At 32.2% G+C, this 13,265-nt stretch overlaps 1 protein-coding gene and 1 long non-coding RNA gene across 3 annotated transcripts in view; both read right to left on the bottom strand.

Annotated features, from left to right (window-relative positions):
* Nucleotides 1-13,265, bottom strand: part of LOC127704275 (serine/threonine-protein kinase 38-like) — a 65,031-nt gene that overhangs the window by 18,904 nt on the left and 32,862 nt on the right. For both annotated transcript variants that reach the window (XM_052208270.1, XM_052208269.1), the window contains exons 3-5: nt 8,947-8,998; nt 7,043-7,165; nt 167-250 (exon numbers count right to left, since the gene is read on the bottom strand). In XM_052208270.1, coding sequence (XP_052064230.1) covers nt 167-250; nt 7,043-7,165; nt 8,947-8,998 — 259 coding nt within the window. The remainder of the gene's footprint in view (nt 1-166; nt 251-7,042; nt 7,166-8,946; nt 8,999-13,265) is intronic.
* On the bottom strand, nt 565-2,861 carry LOC127704310 (uncharacterized). The gene is made up of 3 exons (XR_007983212.1): nt 1,897-2,861; nt 1,811-1,853; nt 565-1,681 (listed from the first exon to the last, which is right to left on the bottom strand). It is a non-coding gene; the product is annotated as an uncharacterized LOC127704310 (long non-coding RNA).

The raw sequence follows: 13,265 nt of genomic DNA, 5'->3' as shown, positions 1-13,265 counted from the left end.
ACAGAAATATCATTGTGGAAAATCTGGACAAAGTGTACAGATATAAGGATCAAAAAGGTTAAATGGGCATGTTCTGGCTTAATCTGGGATCAGAAATTATTAATAGTATTCCAATAACTTGAACAAACTCTAATATACTTTAAAAGATCCAGAGTTATAGTCGTACCTGATCTTTTTCCACCATGTCAGCTTTTCTTAAAATTTTCATTGCATATACATGACCTGTATCTTTCTTCTGTACTAATCGTACCTAAAATTACAATGACACAAAAATTAGTTTAAACAAACTGTCAAAAATAAGTGTACATAAACAATGGTCATCGTTTAATTATCTTATTTTTGATTTTAATTAAATATAATACACAGAAGTTAATAACACAATTCTAATGATACATGATTAATGGCAATTTGTGGTATAAATATCACCTTTATGGTCATAAATAGTCACAACTTCTTCTCATGAAGATAAGTATTTTAAACATCACAATATCCAAATATTCCAAAAAACAAATTAAAAGTTTTTGTTTTTTTAATTTTTTTATGAATATTTTTCACAATCCGCACATTAAAAATTAAAAAAATAAATATAATCATAATCTTTTTGTCAACAACTTGCAGGTCATATTCCAGGAAATTTGTGATGATTTAGGTCAATTTGTTCTATACCTATCACCTATTTAATGTAGTAAATTGTACTAAATAAACTCTCATGCAAGCATAATATATCCGTCTATTAACCAATTGTAAAATAATCACTGTTTAAAGGGAGCAATTTACCTAAATTAATCCTGACATAATGTAAACATCTAACTTGAATGGGTTGTTATTTTGATACCATGCATGTAAATACATACATACTTCTGGTGTTTGTACACTTTTAGTAAGCTGAACAATAGTAAACTTATTCTATCCATGATGGTCTGTCTGTGGGCTGTGGTTTTAACACCATGTTTAACAATTAAAATGCCTTATTACTAGATATAAACCCCATCTTTTCAAAATTCATGACTACCATTCCTTCAGTCAATACCTAATCCTTCAAAATTCATGACCTCCATCCTTTCAGTCAATACCTAATCCTTCAAAATTCATGACCACAATACTTTCAGTCAACCCCTAAACCTTCAAAATTCATGACCACCAATCTTTCAGTCAATACCTAGATTCCTTCAAAATTTATGACCACAATCCTTTCAGTCAACCCCTAAACCTTCAAAATTCATGACCATCATCCTTTCAGTCAACCCCTAAACCTTCAAAATTCATGACCACCATCCTTTCAGTCAAACTCTAAATCTTCAAAATGCATGACCATCATCCTTTCAGTAACCCCTATTCCTTCAAAATTCATGACCTCCATCCTTTCAGTCAATACCTAATCCTTCAAAATTCATGACCACAATCCTTTCAGTCAACCCTTATCCTTCACAATTCATGACCATCATCCTTTCAGTCAACCCCTAAACCTTCAAAATTCATGACCATCATCCTTTCGGTCAACCCCTAAACCTTCAAAATTCATGACCACCATCCTTTCAGTCAACCCCAAAACCTTCAAAATTCATGACCACCATCCTTTCAGTCAACCCCTAATCCTTTAAAATTCATGACCACAATCTTTTCAGTCAACCCCTAAACCTTCAAAACTCATCACCATCATCCTTTCAGTTAACCCCTAAACCTTTAAAATTCGTGACCACAATCTTTTCAGTCAACCCCTAAACCTTCAAAATTCATGACCACCATCCTTTCAGTCAAAACCTAAATCTTCAAAATTCATGACCAGCATCCTTTCAGTCAAACCCTAAACCTTTAAAATTCATGACCACAATCTTTTCAGTCAACCCCTAAACCTTCCAAATTCATGACCATCATCCTTTAAGTCAACCCCTAAACCTTCAAAATTCATGACCATCATCCTTTAAGTCAACCCCTAAACCTTCAAAATTCATCACCATCATCCTTTCAGTTAACCCCTAATCCTTCAAAATTCATGACCATCATCCTTTCAGTTAACCCCTAATCCTTCAAAATTCATGACCACAATCTTTTTAGTCAACACCTTATCTATCAAAAGATTTCTGGGGAATGCTTGAGTAATATTTCTAAAATTTCATGGCTTTCAGTTACATTTGAGGAAACTAAAGTGTTCTGTGTAAAGCTAAAATCTATGGTGAATATCTGACTACTCGACCAGAGGCTGGTAGACAACATTTGGTGAGTAACTGACAACTCAATCACATGCTGGTAGCCAACCTATGGTGAGTAACTGAAATGATAGCAATCATATCGTGAGTAACTGAAATGGTAGCAATCATATGGTGAGTAACTGACAACTCAAACACATGCTTGTAGCCAACTGATGGTGAGTAACTGACAACTAAAATAAACTGTTAACACAGCGATATGTCTCGCCTATTTGTGATTTTGATAATGCAAATGTTGAAATTGAAATAGCAATACTTTAACATGTAAGTTATGCAAATATTCAAAGTCAATGAACCATGACTGAAGGTACAGGGCTAAACAATCTCCATGGAAATGAGATGTGCAAATGCTTATACAACAGCATACCAAATACCATTGACTTATCATAAGTTGTTCCCTTTAAACAAACCTAAACACAAACATTAACTTGTAAACTATGCTAAAGTTTCAAAGTCAATGAACCATAATGAGGGTGGTGGGGTTATATAATCTCCATGGAAATAAAACTTGCAAATGCCAATACATTTGCATACCAAATATCATTGACTTAACATTAGTGGTTCATCTTAAACTGACCTAATCACAAACTAATACATGAAAATTAAGCAAAAGTTTCAAAGTCAATAGACCATGACTGAGGGGTAAGGACCAAATATTCTCAATATAAATGAGACGTGCTAATGCTTATACAACTGCATACCAATTATCATTGACCTACCAGTAATGGTTCCCCTTAAACTGACCTAATCACAAACTAATACATGAAAACTAAGCAAAAGTTTTAAAGTCAATAGAACATGACTGAGGGGACAGGGCCAAATAATCTCCATGGAAATGAGGTATGCCAATGCTTATACAACTGCATACCAAATATCATTGACCTACCAGTAGTGGTTCCCCATTAACTGACCTAATCACAAACTGATACATGTAAACTAAGCAAAGTTTTAAAGTCAATAGACCATGACTGAGGGGGCAGGGCCAAATAATCTCCATGGTAATGAGATGTGCCAATGCTAATACAACTGCATACCAAATATCATTGACCTACCACTAGTGGTTCACCATAAACTAGACCTAATCACAAACTAATACATTGTTGATGCCGCCGCCAACGCCGGAAACAGCATACCGATGTCTCGCTTTTTGACTCCGTCAAGGCAAGACAAAAATGCTTGTAGAAAACTGATGGTGAGGTACTGACAACTCAAACACATGCGTGTAGCTTAATGATGGTGAGTTACTGACAACTCAAAAACATGCTTGTAGCTTACTGATGGTGAGTTACTGGAAGCTTAAGACTTGATAGCCTATTGACTTATCTATATCACAACTAATTCCCTTGTAAGATGGTGTTATGTAAGGAAGCAGTCATATTTTGGCAGTAAACCAAATTGAATGACAAATCCCCTTAAGATAGGAATTATAAATTAGGTTGTCGAAATAAAAGGTACAAATGTTCTGAAGAGGAATCCAGATTATTAAACTGAGACATTATTATGAAAGCACTAAATTTAAGTTCTATTTCAAAATCTGGCAACATTTATGGGACACAACTGATTATAAGTTGTATTTGACATTTTATGGTATTGATCTATTGGGAGGGTGCACAGATAATATGTACAATCTTCAATCAATAACCTCACTTTTATGTTAAGTTTACGTTTAACAGGAAGTGGATTACAAATTAAATATTTGAACACTTAAAGTTTTAAACACAATAAATAATATCAACCCTTATTTTTGTTTGCTTTCAATTTTACGCAAAGTGTTTCCACGCTAGTTTTCCATAAATAATTTACAATATTTAAAGTGTAACCTACAAATCTTCACTCACTTGGTTTAAAAAACTGAACTTAAATTGGGTTAAAGCAAGAACACATAGGACTAATTATGAGAAATGTTACAGATTAAACATGGTTCTTCAAAACACTTAATGCAAACTTTGAAGATTTTTTTTTTATCTAAAACATGAAACTAACTGTCATTTCTATATCTAAATAATTATTTTACCTAAATCTTACATAAAAGATCAAAGTCACATCTGTTTTGCCCTTACAATAATTCTACAGTACAGTAAGTTACAATGGATATATTTTCAGTAGACATTCAAGTATTGTTCAGAACAGACATTACTAGTGTCAAAAATAAAACCTCAACTTTATGCCTACATGTTTGTTTGAGACACGTTAAATTTCCAAAATGGTAAAATATGCATGGATTAAATTGATTTTTCATACTTCAATCATTATATAGGGCACTTAATCTATGTGAAATCAAAACTTTAATTAGCATGAAAGGGTCTATAACTTCATTCAGGGTGTGTCATTCTAATAAAAATCGTGACGCAATTAAAATTTTGGGAATAAGAAATCTATATATTCTGGATGAAAATAAATATGAGTAAGGAAATAATTGCATTTTTCAAAATTTGTATAAAAAGATATTTATACTTTTAAACAGACAGGAAGGAGTTAGTGGGATGTCATGAACAGGATCACTACAAAATAGTACTTAAATAGTCTAAAATAGTGTGTAATTTCCTTCAACTATTTCCTCCTACTGTTTCTAATTGTTTTACTTTATTTTATATAATCTTCCTTTTTCTGCCATTCATTTCTACTGAATTTAAATGTAAAAAAAAATGAAGAGATAACGAAACTTTTGGTTAATGAAACAATAAAATAGTTTTGAAATTAGTCTTATTTGGCAAATCTTTTAAATGTATATTTTTACAAAGATGACTAACTTTATTTATATTTCATTAACTATGAAAAACTGAAAATCCCAATAACGTATGCTTTAATCAACTTGATACCTTTTTTGGAAGACATGGTTGGGCATTATAAAACAGTATTACATGTGTAACCATAAAACACAAGGATATTTACTATAATAGTACAACTGAAATCTTAAGTCACTATATCAATGAAAAAAGTCAATCTCCTTACACCAATTAAATTGACGACATTATTCAAACATCCTTGGACTTAAACCAAGGACTTACAATTTTATCAAACATTTTTTGGATCAGGCTAATTTTGATATTTGTGTCATTCAACTCCAATAAGACACAGCTTGAAAGTGTATTGACTAAGATTTGAATAACTTTTTATCATGCAAATTAAAATCATTAAATGATTGAAAATGTTTACAGAATCCTGGTCATAGTAGATATTAATGAATACAGGTAATGAAATATGCTATCCATAGACATCTGTGTAGGGTTCATGTATTATTGATGCAATATTATACTCCATGATGGGGTCAAATTCATGCTGAATCATTGTGTTTTTATAGAAAGCAACAGATTTTATAAACCTCCTGGTACATATAGATTCTACCACTGCATCAAGTGTGCTACGATATTTATCCACTCGAGACAGTTAAATGTTCAAAATTTAACTGTCGAGAGAGGATAAATATCCTATTGCATGAGATTTGGTGGTGGAATCTGTTTCTCTAATGATTTTTAGGCAATATGCAGACAATCTTAATTCTTCTTTTCGAACAATCTGCAAAATGATGTGTTCTTTCTACGTGACGTCATCAGGCATGGTAGCCTTTTTTCATAACGTCACAATAGGAATTTCAGAGGAAAGCAAGAAAATTTGACGTCATAATCGAATTTTGACCAATGAAGAACTGAGATCAAACAAATCACACGGTGATTAAATTAAAATAATCAACAGGTCAGGAAAGGGATAAATTGTGTATTAATTAGAGAAATGTATTTATTGTTAATCTTACACAATGTCACTTAATACAGATGAACCTTCTTCTGACAGTGGATAATGTTTATTTCACATATTTCATATTGTTACAAATACATCTTCTGATGGACAAGTTAATGGTCATATTTAATATATATTTAAAGAGCTCTTCCTTATCTTTAATTGACTCAAAGAATTGTCTTGTAATTTAGCAATGCTGCCTGCAAACTTCTAAAGCATATTTCCTCCATTCCTGCTATCTTTTTTTAATACAATTATTTTATTAAGAACACCAAGTTCAAAAGTTCAAACATTTATATTTGTTTATACTAATACTGTAAATTCAGACTTTTGTGATGCTTTAAATATTGTTTTGGAAAAATGAAAGCTGACATTTTAAATTTTTATGGCTTTTTTGTATGCAGTATTCCCTGAAATTGTAAAACATAATCTCACATTTTGTATATATTGTTTAACAACAGAATACTAAATGCACACACCAATTTCTGAATTTACAGTACTAAAATATCATTGAAAAATAAATTCAGTAGCAACTTGAAACATAATTTCTGAACATATACCGCTATCATGTACAATACTTTTATTTCTTTTCAAAGTATTGTTAATTCATTTTTGTCTCATTTTGGCAAATTTTCACTGATTGTCTGTCCATTGAATAGTTTTTTACAAATGAAAAACATTTTATGCTTAATTTTGAAAAATCATTCTTTGCAATGAAATCTAATTAATAAAGTTATAATAATATGTATACAGGAAACAAAAATTCCATTTTAACATAAAAATTCTGAAAACTACAAGGCATTTTCAAAAAATTCAGCAGTTCTGAGTTAACAATATAAAAATAAGGAGATGTGGTATGATTGCAAATGAAGTGGATGTAGGCAACAGTACTGCCTTAAACAATGAGAACAAGTCTGAATTTCATGAGAATTATGAAGAAATGGGTGTCAAATATATTTTTATACCAATATATAAAGTCTATAATCATAACTCTATTATTTCCCAATATTTCTGATGTACTTCATGGACATGGCTGGTATTGTTCGTTCTAATTTTCAGTACCAGTATTGTAATGCTAATTATGTAACAACCTAACCTACCTCACCAAAAGCACCCCGACCTATAACTTTAAGAGGTTCAAAGTCATCTACTCCAAGCCGAGATCTTTTAAGACGTAAAAATTCTGTTTCTTTTACTGCATGCTGTTGTCTTAAGTCTTGTTTCTGTAAAGATGTTGACATAATGTATATATTTATACAACTTCTTTTTCTGAAAATGAGCATAAATTACTTCAAGCCAAATGACTTACTCAATTACATGATTTTCTATTTTCCCTCTTAAGTATGACAATTTCAAGGTACATGTCATGTGAAGTCCTTTTAGGCAAAATGTTGAAACTGCACTCCAGAATTTTGTAAAACAGCATGTATTAATGAGCCTTAATTTCAGCAGCAAAGGTTTAGATATCGAAGTATTTTACATGTTCGTGCAATATTTGTCATTTAATATTATATAACAATCAACTAATCAATGAAACACTCTCAATCCTTATGTCAAAACCACGGCTGCCAACTAGACACACCTTAACATGCTTTATTCATGATTTGTTTTACATGGCACTCATTTCACATGGCTAAAACACACCGCAACATATGATCAGGTATGTTTTGTAATTGGGAACAATTTGAATTTCTGCCATACCATCATTTTTAAGATTCCCAAGCATTTTACCCTTAATTTTTAAAATCTAAAAGTCATCAATAGGTTTGGAACATTGATAATCGGCAGTAAGACTATTTGTAATTGCAAAGTTATCAAAATGTTAAGTGTTACTAGTTACTACCAAGTAATTCAATGATAATCTAAAATCAGCTAATCTTGCTACTGTTGAGAATACTCTGAGTCTAATGTAGTTTAATATGTCACTGGTCATGTACATGTATGGCCATGAAAGTGCTTTATGCTATTGCACAATTTTTGAATTCATCAAGGTTTTGATAACAGTCTAAATTTATTCTAATTTATAAAGGGATCTTGCAATAAATGAAAGTGGAAATTCATGCCACAAGGTAGGTTTAAGTTATTCCATCAGAAAGATGCCTTCATACAATTATGGCCCATAGAAAAGGTGCATATCCAAAATTGTCAACCCGTAAAGGTTATTTCCCTAAGGGTACAGCACGAAGTGCAGTTAATTTTTATAGTTAGATTTAGATGTGGATGTAAGCAGCTAAAGGTTCCTAAATTGGGACAGGCACTGTATATCATATTTGTATTTCGTTCATTGTTTTTTCATAAATCAGGCCGTTAGTTTTTTCATTTGAATTGTCATTTCAGGGCATTTTATAGCTGACTATGTGGTATGGGTTTTGCTCAATGTTGAAGGCCTTATGGTGACCTATAGTTGTTAACGTCTATGTCATTTGGTCTCTGGTTTAGAGTTGTCTCATTCACAATTATACCACATCTTCTTATTTTTATATGGAGGGTTAAACATGTTTGTGATTGCTCAAGTTTATTTGAGAAGCAACTTTTTCTCACATTGCTTAAATTGGTAATATTGATATAAATTGTATCTGGGGAAGGTGACAACTTAAAATCATTTTCACGAAAGAAGGTTAATTAATTAAAATGTAAATGTCCTCGACATCTCTGACAAATCTTTATCATGAACATCAACTTCCTTTGTTTAACAGTATTAATTAACATGCATTTACATAAATGTAATTATGACTTAAAAGCATATACATAAAACTTTTCATTACTGCTTGTTTTTATATAATGACCTTTACTTCTGAGGATGTCACATTAATTCAAACACAAGTATGTCATGAATTTTACTATTATAAACAAATACAAACTATTTCTTAAACATCTGTGACCACTATCATGAATCTTGTTTGAATCTTACATTATCAAAATATGATGTTAAAATATCATCTTCTTTTCCTGACAATGATGAAAACAAATTAGCATTTACAATATCCACTATGCATATATTTACCTGTTCTTCTGTCAGGCCATCTTTGTCCATGGAATGTTCTAAAATTCTGTATCTATAAAGAAAAAAAAAAGAATTTTTTATTTTTTCTATTTTTAAGAATGATTTTTTCTGTATTTTTGTTTTTGTCTATCTTTAATAAAAGAGACACAGATATCAGAGATAATGCTTTAAAGTGAACTATTGTTTGTTGTTTCCTACAATTAGAACAACCAAAAAGATCATTTAGATCCATTGTTCTACATTCAAAACAGGTCTCAGGTGGATAGCTGTGTCATTGGCAATCATCTTTTTATTCTAAGGTCTAAATCACATAGCTTTATTACTTACTATACAATGATCCAGAAAATTTTCGAGCACAACATAATGTAATTGCAGTCAAAGCAAAATTATCTAACAAAAGTTTCTTCTCTTCTTAGTGCAAGAATCAATCCAAAACAAGTATTTTATTAAACTCATTTTATTCATAAGTTATAAAAAAATTTCCAAACTGGGACCAGGGTTTAACCCATTTTTTTTAAGGTTGAAAATGTGTAGAGCATAATTATATAAACAGATAGAATGAAAATAAAACAAGTTGAACTGTGAGTTAATGCTCACAAATGATACCTCTGCTATAAGTATACAGTTAACAGGAAGTTGATGAGCAAATAATGTACAGATGCTGATGCAATCACATAATATATAATATGCTCATATGTTGCTCGATTTCAAATTTGAGAAAGCCCTGATTTATGGTTCCTGAGAAAGATTTCATACATGGCCATTATGTGAAAGAATATATAGTATTTGGTAAACAAGGAGTTGATATCTAATTATTTGAAATTCTGACTGTTGTTCCACAGAAAAATGTGACTATAATTCGATGTTTCAGAATCTAATGCATTCTGGGTAATATTTTTTAAAGTGTACACCAAAGCGTCCTGATTGGTTAAAAATGTCCTAAACAATTTAAATTCAACCAATGACGTGACGTTATTTTTGGGTACAAACAATAAAATGATCCCTAGTCCTGTAGATTCTGAAACGGTGAGTGTCATGTGACAGGCAAGTGGTTAATCAGTACATCCTTTGTAAATACTCAAGAAAGACTTTCCTTGATCTGAGTGGCTACTGATAAACAGACTTAACTTACATTTTACTACACTTTTAAAATACATAAACATTTATGAATCATATACATATGTGATATCATCACATCATTATATTGAAGATGTCATATCTATTTATATTCCTTGAGAACCTTATCATTTAAAAATTCTCATAATTAATTTATCTTGTGATTTTATTTGAAATTCTCCATCACTTGAATCAATTTTTCATCAGGGGAGATCATTTCTTCTTGAGGGGATATTCCATGGCTGAAAACCAAACCTGGGGAAAATTTTTCTATACAGGGGAGGACAATTCTTCATGAAGGGATATTCCATTGCTGAAAATCAAACCTGGGGTCAATTTTCCATACAGGGAAGGACAATTCTTCATGAGGGGATATTCCATGGCTGAAAATGAACCTGGGGTCAATTTTCCATGGGGTTCAAAAACTTAAATTTAAATATGCCACCTGGTATTTTTAAAATTTTGTACGCCAGACGCACATTTAGTCTACAGGACTCTTCAGTGACGCTCAAATAAGAAAAGTTAAAAAGTCCAAATAAAGTACAAAGTTAAATACCTAGCAGACCCAAATTTCCGAAAGGTTTGACTAAATACAGCAAAGGTTATCTATTCCTTGGGAAGAAAATCCTTAGAATTTGAAAAATTCCCAAGAAAATATTTCGAATAGCAGCAATCATATTTTGACTAGTAAACATAATATGGTACATATTTTCTGAATCTTTGTTAGTCCGAGATTACTCTGAGGTCCAACGGCTGTTTTGTCCCACGGCCCCAGCTTGTCTGGCAAAACAGCCGTTGGACATCAGAGTAATCTCAGACTAAATCTTTGTCAGAATAAAAATCTGTCCTCTCAAAATGTAGATGTCCAATTAAATTGTTGAACAATACTGCATGACAACAACTAATATTGTTTGATCAGTATAACTATTTACAATGCAATCATATTATTCTTTCTGACCTTCAATTAGTTATTTAAAACATACACCCTAATGATAATTTGATTACTTTAATTAGGACAGAAAATAACAACTGGTAAGCCACAAAAATGTCTCTGTTGTGTTGTAAAAATCTATACAGCCATCAAAGCAAGTTCAACAATTGAGAATTTACTGGCAATTCTCACAACAGATATAACATTCTGTCATGTTTACAAGTCAAACATTGTGTAATAATAGATAACTTCATAAAGACAGAGATGTAAACAAGAATATCTTAATCATACACTGTAAAACCCTTGTAAAAAGATGTACACAACATTTTCCCGTACAAAATTACCATGATTTTTTAACAAAGCAATAAAATAAACTGCTGACACAGAGATATGTCTTGCATGTATGCAGCTTTGGTGGTAAAATCAATATGGTTACCCTTTTACATGTAAACTATGTTAATGAACCATAACTGAGGTCAATACGACAAATTATCCCCATGATAATGAGCCATTTCAATGGTAATACAACTACAAACATCATCGACTTAACGTGAGTGGTGACCTTATTAAAGTTTCAAGGTTGATAGACCATGACTGAGAAGACAAGCCAAATAATTTCCATGGTTGATTGATTGTTGGTTGCTTAACGTCCAGTGGCAAATATTTCATGCATATTCAGGACGAGAACAAATTAACAATAAATACAATAGGAAGGTTCTGTAATAGAGGCATCTGGGGTAGAGGTCGGGGAAATTTAGACTGCCACGGGAAATGAGGGTATATTGGATAGGGACAGAAATTTAGCTTTGCAACAGATCACCTACGGACCCCTCAAAGAGTTGTTGCAAAGGTTCTTAACGTGCAAAGAGCGTGGCACTCTCTTTACACGAGACATCGGATTTAACGTCCCCATTCTGACCAGACGTGGCTGAAAATTTGTACATCCCGCACAGCCAAACGGATGCCCCACTTTGACGAGGGTTTTACCGCCGGTCGGAGGAAGACCAATGGTGACCATACTTCTATTCAACAGTCACCCTTGGGGGTTAATTTCCATGAAAATGAGATTGATTGATTGTTGTTGCTTAATGTTCCGTTGGCAATTTTTGTGCCAAAGCTAATACAATTGCATACCAAATATCATACACTTAGCATTACAGGTGCTTTTTCCTCATACTGACCTAAAATAAATGGAGAAAGTGTCCATGGGACACAGATGATGACCCCGCTTGCATATAACATAATGAAAGGGCATAACTCGAGAACAGTAAAAGTGACGCCTGGCGGCCACCCAAATTCGAACTCAATCTGTGTTTTGTGGTAATAAGCATTGTGTATAGGTTTCATAACATTTGGTTACTCAAGGCAAACTAAAGTTAGAGAATGGAAACCAATTCTGAGAAGTTTGTACAGACTGACTGACAGACAAGGGTAACTAACACTTAATGCTCCCTCCATTTTGTCAAGGTGAGACACAATTTAGCCTACCAAATGCATCTATCACCACATTTTTACTTGACCTCATAAACAACAATAAAAGTGGCACTAATTGAACAGGAAGTCAGCTATCAGGATTTGTTGGTCACATATTTTTTTCTCATATTTAGACTGTTAATCAAATAAAGTTTTGTCAAATAAATGTGGAAAGTGTCCACATGTGGACACAGATGATGCCCCCGCTTGCATATCATATAGTTATAAAGGGACATAACTGAAGAAAGGTAAAAGTGAAGCTACCAAAATTTGAACTTGATCTGAGTTTTGTGGTAATCAGCATTGTGTGTAAGTCTCACAACATTTGGTTGAGGCTAACTTAAGTAGAGAACAGAAACTAAAAATTCAGCAATTTTTCTATTTGTAAACACACATAACTCTAGAACGCTTGTGTATAAGTTTAATAACATTTGGTTGAGACAAACTAAAGTTAGAGAACGGAAACGAAAAATTTAGCAATTTTTATGTTTATAAAGGGACATAACTCAAGAATGGTAAAAGTGTCGCCACCAAATTTCATACTTAATCTGTATTATGTAGTAATAAGCATTGTGTATAAGTTTCATAACATTTGGTTGAGGCAAACTAAAGTTAGAAAACGGAAACAAAAAATTTGTTCTTGATCTTAGTTTTGTGGTAATGAATATTGTGTATAGGTTTCATAATGTTTGGTTGGGGCAAACTTAAGTTACAGAATGGAAAGTTCGAAACTAAAAATTTTGCAATCTTTTGATTTATAAAGGTGCATAACTCAATAATGGTTAAAGTGACACTACCC

Source organism: Mytilus californianus, unplaced genomic scaffold (genome assembly GCF_021869535.1).
Source record: "Mytilus californianus isolate M0D057914Y unplaced genomic scaffold, xbMytCali1.0.p SCAF_6, whole genome shotgun sequence".
In the NCBI taxonomy this organism is placed as follows: Eukaryota; Metazoa; Mollusca; class Bivalvia; order Mytilida; family Mytilidae; genus Mytilus; species Mytilus californianus.
Note: the sequence above shows the minus strand (reverse complement) of the source record. Positions and strands in the feature narration are given on the sequence as shown.